The sequence below is a fragment of the Eurytemora carolleeae genome, unplaced genomic scaffold, assembly GCF_000591075.1.
Source record: "Eurytemora carolleeae unplaced genomic scaffold, Eaff_2.0 scaffold93, whole genome shotgun sequence".
Taxonomy (NCBI): Eukaryota; Metazoa; Arthropoda; class Copepoda; order Calanoida; family Temoridae; genus Eurytemora; species Eurytemora carolleeae.
The window spans coordinates 105181-113994 of NW_019396929.1; the positions used below are offsets into that span (position 1 = coordinate 105181).

General features: G+C 31.9%; 2 protein-coding genes across 2 annotated transcripts; one reads left to right on the plus strand and one right to left on the minus strand.

Annotated features, from left to right (window-relative positions):
- Nucleotides 1-476: 476 nt before the first annotated feature.
- LOC111710223 (homeobox protein MSX-3) lies at nucleotides 477-1179 on the plus strand. Its single transcript, XM_023484285.1, has one exon. It carries the CDS (start codon nucleotides 497-499, stop codon nucleotides 1070-1072), a length of 576 nt encoding a protein of 191 aa, XP_023340053.1. The 5' UTR covers nucleotides 477-496; the 3' UTR covers nucleotides 1073-1179.
- A 5245-nt stretch (nucleotides 1180-6424) lies between these two features.
- On the minus strand, nucleotides 6425-8520 carry LOC111710224 (uncharacterized). Its single transcript, XM_023484286.1, has 3 exons — nucleotides 8389-8520; nucleotides 7426-7599; nucleotides 6425-6534 (listed from the first exon to the last, which is right to left on the minus strand). The coding sequence occupies exons 1-3, from the start codon at nucleotides 8466-8468 to the stop codon at nucleotides 6435-6437; spliced, it is 354 nt and encodes a 117-aa protein (XP_023340054.1). The 5' UTR covers nucleotides 8469-8520; the 3' UTR covers nucleotides 6425-6434.
- Between the last annotated feature and the right edge of the window lie 294 nt (nucleotides 8521-8814).

Here is an 8814-nt window from a genome sequence, read left to right on the forward strand (position 1 = left end):
AACAAAATTAGAAATGGTTAAATGAATACTTAGATGGATGGGAAAGAAGATGGTTGGATGGATGAAAAATGGTTTGATGGATTTATAGATGTGTAGATGGATGAGACAATGGTAGGATGGATGGATGGTTAGATGGATGAGAGGATGGTTTGATGGATGGATAGATGAGTGGATGGATGAGAAGATGGAAGGATGGATGAATAGATGGCTGGGGGGCTGGGAGGATGGTTTGATGGACGTTAATCTGTTGATTTGGAATACGGTTAATCCTCAGGAGTCAGGGAGCGTCGGAGTCAAGATATCTTTAATCCTGCACAGCGCAACCCTTCATCACAGCTGCTCATCACCCCAGCCCAGCGGTCATCTTCCAGGCCCGGCTCGAGTAGGTTAACCGTCCGACAGACCGGCGGGCCGGTACACCTTGGCAGAGGTATTTAATCCCGACCCTGCTTTGATTTGTTAACAGTTGTCTACCAACACTTCTACAGTTAACATCATGGAAACCAAACTTTCATTTGGAATTGATTTCATCCTCTCCCCTGAATGCGGAGCAAGTGATATAGAGGATACAAGCTTTGATGATTCCCGGAGCAATTCGTCCTCTCCAGACTATGCTCAAGAGATGAGAGCCTCATCCACCTCGCCCCTAAACCTTCCATTCTTCCATCCCTTCAGGACTGGTTCTGTATCTCCTCCTTCAGTTCCAATGTTCAGAAGTTCTCCGTTCTATCCCCAGCTCCCACCTCTACCAGGAACCCTGAGAAAGCACAGATCTGATCGTAAGCCTAGAACTCCGTTCAGTAGTTCTCAATTAAATCAACTAGAGAAGAAATATATTGAAAAGAGTTATCTCTCGATTGCCGAGAGAGCAGAGTTTGCTGAGAGTTTAGGACTCTCTGAAACCCAGGTTAAAATCTGGTTCCAGAACAGACGAGCCAAGGCCAAGAGGTTGGTTGAGTGTGAAGTTTATCAGAACTCTCTTCATTCATCATCCATGCATCATATGCAGGGTGTCATCCCTCCATCCCTCATCCCAGGACTGCTGGCTGGACGAGGACTTAAATACTTTTAGATACTCGTCTTCCTTTCTTCCTTTTCTTCATCTTCTCGTCTGTGATTTACGGCTGTTCAGAGATTTTATATTTAAACAAATTTTTAGAGATTAATAATAAATTATATTTTACATAATATTATTGTTTTATTTTATACAATTGATGAACTCATAATACTATTTTTAGTATTATATTTTTAGTATTAGTTCTATAATTTATTGAAAAAATATACTGGGCTGGAAGCTGATGGGAAAATTTTCTTTTTATTGCATAATTTTGCTTTACGTCATAATCTGAAGAAATGCTAAACTTTTTAACTAATTCCGTTATTTTGTAAAATGATAGGAAAAATTTAATATGATAACAAAAAACATATTGATGATATAGTTTTTTTAGGTCTAGATCGAAGTTGTTCAAAATACAAGAAAAAGATTATTTTATATTTTTTTTAACTATGAAAGCAAGATAAAGGATTACTAAAAAAATGTTCGTTAATGATCAAGCTTCTTATGAAGGTCGTAGGTGGTCTTCGGATCGAGAGGTTTCTCTGGGATTTATAAATTTTCGGAGCTAAAGATTGATAAACATAAGTAGGATTGACAAGGAGGGGGAGGATTAAATCCGAGATGTCGCGATCTTGAAATGGGATTTAACAGATACATGTGTTGTTATTGTGTGGGTGGTCAAATCCACAACTATTATATTTTAGCGATCAATTTCTCCTCAGAATTTGAAATTAACACTTGATATTAAAAATAGTTTTGATAATTTGAAAATATAATAAAATCAGCCTTAAATTTATAACAAACAAATAATATCAGAGAAGGGAAGAAAAAACGTTTCCAAGCACATTCTTAATCTATAATATACATTTGATTTTCAGATTTGTTTATGTTTAAAAATTAAAACATTGCAAAAATTTAATTTTTAGATTAAAAGTATATTAATGTAATCCCTGTCAGTCTGTTTGAATTAATTTGAATAAATCTATATCTATTGAAAAGTTAGCAACGCTATAATATAGATATATAGTTTATATATATAACTGATAACAGTTATCTAAATCAAATCTGTATAGTATGGGGGAAATCTATAATGATAATAAAATAATAGAAACAATAATATCAATAATAATAATTAAATAGGCAATTTATCTATTTAGGAAATAAAAGAAAAAAATACAAAATGAAGTGTCTGAGGACTTCAAAATATTTCCCACAAATTCTAAAAAATGAAAATTAACGATTCATTTTTTACATTTTTGAATGTCTTGGAGGTTAAAACAATAAATTTCTATAAAGACGCAATTAGGTACAGACAAAATTGACATATTCAAACATCTTTTTAAATCATGCTGATTTTTGACGCCGCTATACAGTAATGATAAAGTGGATAGAGTAAAAACGACATTGTATAAGAATCTACTATTTTTTCATGAACTTAATGAGAACAGTTACATGCTTGCAATATTATCCCTAGTTTATATATTAAAAACTTTTCTATTTTTAAATCATGCTGATTTCTGACGCCGCAATACAGTAATGATAAAGTGGATAGAGTAAAAACGACATTGTATAAGAATCTATTCTAATATTTTTTCATGAACTTAATGAGAACAGTTACATGCTTGCAATATTATCCCTAGTTTATATATTAAAAACTTTTCTATTTTCAAACCAGCCTCAAAACATCACTATGCAAATATAGGGTGGTTCAAAAAGTATGGTTAGCAATTTAAAGTTTATTGTCCCTTTTTGTTTGGGCCAACAATTCCGATCTAGATATTTAATTATATTAGCTTTGATGATAGAAAATACAGCTTAATGCAAATCTGAGACTTGAGGCTAGTATCGAGTGTCAAATATTTATTTGAATATTTTTGAATAAAATAAAGGAAAACGATATTCCAAATATTACAAGATTATAGCACGAAATATACAAACTAGCTGTCATTTTAATACCCCCCCCTATCATATCCTTCTATCCTTCTATGCTTCTATCCTTCTATCCTTCCATCCTTCTATCCTTCTATCCTTCTATCCTTCTATTCTTCTATCCTTCTATCCATCTATCCTTAAGATTTGCAAAAAGAAAAGTTTTACAATTTACATTAAGAGAAATCATCCATATTACATATTAACACTGAAATATTGAGATCTAAATTTATATGTATTTCGTGACGCGGCTGGATTTTTTAAAATCACACTTTAAAGGCCCTAAATATAACATTTAAAAAAGTAGTTTTGCCCGGAAGAGTCAAATGTAGTGGTACGGAAGGGGAAATAGTGGTGGCTCATGGCTGCCGGAAGAGAAAAAAGCTAATATGTGGCAAGGAAGGGGAAAAAGTTGTGGCTCATGGCCGCCTGCCTTCCCCCGCTCCATATATATCTTATTTGAGAAAATAGGATCGTCTATATCTGAATAGCTGAATATTTATGTAATACAAGTCTTGGTGCTCGGCGTTGCCCGTGGGATTCTTAAAAATCGTCTAACATTATGTTTTTACTTATCTTTCAAAATCTAAGTAGTTGGCTAAAGGTAAAATAGATAAACAGTTCAATTTCACTTGTATGCTTCAAGATAAAGGAGTTGAAAATGAAGGCACTTAAAGTGGAATCTGGAAGCAAAAATAATTAATAATTCATTCATTTATTCATATATTTATTCAACTACAACTAATTATATTAATTAATTGATAGATGAATAGAATTGAAAAGATTCCCACCCCCCATATTACGGAAATACATTTTTTGACACACATGGATGCATGCACAATACATACATTATGTATGATACATATGATACATACATACATATGTGATTTATTAAGTAGACTAACTTAAAAAGTTTATTTATTCATCTATGGGGTCACCTCACCCACAAAAACGACCATCTGAAGGTTGATTATGACCTTCTGCTTTGAAAAGAATCTTTAAATGGTATACTGAATGATTTGGTTAAGATTTGAATTTATGTAAGAAAGTAACAGGTAAAAAAGTTTTTGAAAAATAAAATTCGAGAAAATATGTGTCAGGATAAAGTCACAAAATGATAGGAATTTATTTCCGGGTACTTTTTATTTTAAGGATTTTTTTCAACAGGTTTTTTTCAGTGTTAAATTTTAGGACTTTATGAGTACGCTTAAATAATATGAAGACGGGCTCGAACGGTCATCTCCTTATTCTGTTCTTAATGAGCTCGGCCCATGAATATTACATAATCATTTTAGATAAAACGACCGACATAGAAAATATGTGACCCCCCCTCCCCTTCCCATACCCCATTCCTCTAAAAATAANTGTGATCTTTAATGATTTGCGAATGTAAACGTCATTGATGTGGGATTTAGAGATGTGTGATCGTTAACGATGTGTTAATGTTAACGATGTATTAATGTTAACGATGTGTGATCGATAACGATTTGTCATCGTTTACAATTTGTGATCGTTAACGATGTGTGATTGCTAACAATGCGTAATCTTTAACGATGTCTGATCTATAACTATGTGTGAATGTTAACGATGTGTGATCGTTAACGATGGGTAATCGTTGACGATATGTGGTCGTTAACTATGTGTGATCGTTAATGATGTGTAATTGTTAACGATGTCTGATCTTTAACGATGTTTGATCGTTAAAGATGTGCTATTGTTATTGATGTGGGATAGTTAACGATGTGTGATCGTTAATGATGTTTGAGCGTTAAAGACGTGTAATAGTTAACTATGTCTGATCGGTAACGAGGTGTAATCGTTAACGATTTGTTATCGTTAACTATGTGTGATTATTACCGATGTGTAATAGGTAACGATGTGTGATCGTTAGAAATGTGTAATCGTTAACGATGTGTGATCATTAACGATGTTTAATCGTTAGTTATGAGTGATCCTTAACGATGTGTGATCGTTAACCTTGTGTGATGATTAACGATGTATAATCGTTGACGATTAACCTATACAAAAAATAGTAACCTTTGTTTTTGTTTTTTTAATGTCCGATCATAACCTTGACTGATTTGCCGGACTTTTTAATTGGGGAAAGCAGCAGAACCACGGGAATGTTCTTAACATGGTTTAAAAATTCTAAGTTGGGTGGGTTGGCTTTTATATTAATATTTCATAAAGTTTACTGTTGAAGATGATCAACAAGGGGGAGAAGATTCTGACAGATGGAGCCTCAATTAAAAGTGTAAATAGAAGATGGGTTCGAAGCGCCTGAAACGCCTAGTTTATTCAACTTTGTAATATTTTTCTTCTACAACAAATTGAAAAACAATTCAATACGATCGTTACAACACGTTCTTAGGATTGTTTTTTTTTGCTCGTTTTTCGAATATATTTTCTGTCAGGAACACAATGTTGAGAACAATAGTCAATTTTTAAAGCATTGCTATTCTCAAACTATTGTTAACCAAAAACCAATGAGCTTACTCCGTTGCAAGGTCGTTTTTGACCAAGATTTTGCCGGTGGCCAAACCAAACATGTTATACCTCCGATAGATATGTAAACAAATTTAGTTAGAAACCCTTAAAATTCGTGATTTATATATTTTTGCAACCAATTGTCAAGTAGTTTTAGCACTGTTCAATAACCTGATTATCATGAATTTACCAAGAAATAGTAAGCTCATTTTCATAAAAAAATAATTGGTTAACTGTTAATAGTTGTTAAATATTTGTTATTTTGGTTAACAACTAATTGTTAACAACTATGCCCATTTTTTACCCTGAAAGAAAATATAGGCAAAAACGACCCGAGTTAAATCTAAGTATGAATATCATAGAAATTTTGATTGTACGTCAAATGTTACCTTCATTTAACAAAGGTTTTAAAAAACTTGATAGAAAAGAATAAGTCCAAAAATAATTTAAAACTTTTTATTCTCTCTTATTAAGCTTTCAATCTTTAGGCCAGCTTAATATTTGCAACCAGTTAAAGCAAAACTTTATTAAAAAAGCACCAGCGATAAAAGTAATTTGCAAACTGTACTGTGACCCACCTGTCGGATGATAATTGACCTTCAGGGGAAAATAGGACATTTTTAAAGAAAAATTTCTAGCTGCCATCTTGTATTTAAACCTGTGGATTTTAAAACCATTTTCCAAATTTCTTCTATCAGCATTATATTATATTTAAATTAGTTTATTATCAAAGTATATTTTATCAAAGCTACACAACTTATCATAATACTTCGCTTGTTTGTCTGTTTGTTTGTATCCAATAAATACGAAACATCTGATCCAATCCGGATAACATTTTTAAATTAATTATATTTGAAAATGTACCAATTAAAAAAAAAATATTTTTACGATTAAAAATGCGACTTTCAGAGCTCCAGTTAAAAGCTAAAATTGTGTACTATTTATAAAAAAGAATTAACAATTACAAATTAAAATATTCTTCTATCCGTCTCCATTGTTCTGGGTGTTTCCTCTTCATCATGTTGACCAGCCTTCTTAGTCTTTTCTCTTCACAGGTACAACTAGGACAAAAGTTTAAAATTTAGCTTTGCAACGAACAAGAACAATACTTTACAGAACAAGATTCAGTTTTGTAACCGACTATGTAGACCAAGAATTAGAGTTTAAGATAGTTTATTGTATTGCAAACAACAAAAGTAAGATGACTAGTTGATTCAGCTTCGCAACCTGCAACTAGAACATAAAATAGAGTTTAAGATACAGCTTTGCAACCAACTAGAACAATTAGAGTTTAAGATACAGCTTTGCAACCAACTAGAACATAAATTAGAGTTTAAGATACAACTTTGCAACCAGCTAGAACAATGAGTTTAAGATTCAGCTTTGCAACCAACTAGAACAATTACAGTTTAAGATAAAGCTTTGCAACCAGTTAGGACAATTAGAGTTTAAGATACAGCTTTGTAACCAACTAGAGCAATTAGAGTTTAAGAGACAGCTTTGCAATCAACTAGAACAATTAGTTTTTAAGATACATCTTCGCAACCAGCTAGAACAATTAGAGTTTAAGATACAGCTTTGCAACCAGCTAGAACAATTAGAGTTTAAGACACAGCTTCGCAACCAATTAGAACAATTAGAGTTTAAGATGCAGCTTTGCAACCAACTAGAACAAAAATTAGAGTTTAAGAGCTTTGCAACCAAATTATACAAGATTTAAAGTATTAGAGCTTTGCAACCAACAAAAACAAGAATTAGAGTTTAAGATACAGCTTTGCAACCAATTCTATAACAAGAATTAGAGTTTTATATTTTGCTCTGCAACCAACTATATGTTAAAAGAGGAAAGGGGACAAATTCTATTCTTTAATTAAACCAAAAAAAATTTCCTTGCAATTAAAAAATACTTAAAAAATAAAAATATGCAATATTTGACCAACACAAAATCCTACTTATTTCCGCATTTTGCTGCTTGCAAGGCTTTTGGTCCCTCTTCTTTCAATTTTTTCCCGATACTGTCGCATCTCCCGATCCCGACAGCGCAGTCGACCCGCTTCCTGACCGATTCAGCTGACATATGTCGCAGAATGTTCTCGACTCCATTAGTTGGCTTGCAAGCACCAAGCCTAGAGTAACAATGATTTTTAAAGCTGCTAAAATTATGATTGATCGAAATGTAAATAACTATATATATAAGTATTTATATATTTATTTATATATACTAAAATTTCCAAGAAAAAATAATGTATATTTGAATGACTATAAACTTATGATCTTCAAAATGAAAAAAAAAATTTTGAAGGTCCAAAATACAATTATGAAAATTTTATTTTGATTTAAAAATTATAGGAATACAATTAAAATAGTAAAGATTACATTACTACGGTGCAAGGCATGAATAAAAAAACGAGGATTAAAAAAAAACGAAAAATGTACTTTTTCTGATCCAAATTCAAGCCAATTCTTTCCATGTTATTCATTTTTTTAATGGATAAAATAAGATATTTAAATTCTAGGTGAAAAGGGGGCAACGCCCCCCCTAGCTTGTACACGTCCTAGAATGCAGTGGTAAAAAGAAAACAGTAAAATGATTATCGTCTTCATTTTTTGTAATTTGAAACTTTTTTATTTCTAAAAATGTTCTCTGAACATTTTCAAGAATGCATCATGCAGTGATAACTTTTAAAAATTTACAAAGCCTGAATTAAAGACACTTTATAAAAAAAGACAAGACGAAGTTGACAATCGTTCCACTGTTTTCTGTTTTCATTACAAATGAATACTACTACTACATAATAATAATAATAATAATAATAATAATAATAATAATAATAATAATGATAATGATAATAATAATAATGATAATAATAATAATAATAATAAAAATGTCAATAAAGATAATGATAATAATATACCTATGAGGGTTTGCAGCACTATTCTCGGCAGAAAACAAGAAACAAGAAATGGTAAAACTTATATAAGATAAGTTCAACATATTGGATCTAAGTAAGATGACTAACTGACTATAATTCTGCCGGTCAATGCAACCTGTCAGAGTCGTAGGTCCAGGGATTGACCACAAATCCCCAACAAGTGCGTTTACATGGGATATATTTACTTATGCGTAATTATACTTATGCGTAATTATCTAGAGTCCACGTTCCATATAACGATATCATCTCATTACGAGGCTATCTCCATCGCTGTACATTAAAGAATTAATGTCTGGCACAATGTTTGAAAACAATCAGTCCACTTAAACTCCTTGAACAAATGTTTAATTGAAAAGTCTTACATAATGTTCAAATTCCATAAAATCCTATAGTCGAAGATTGAAAATG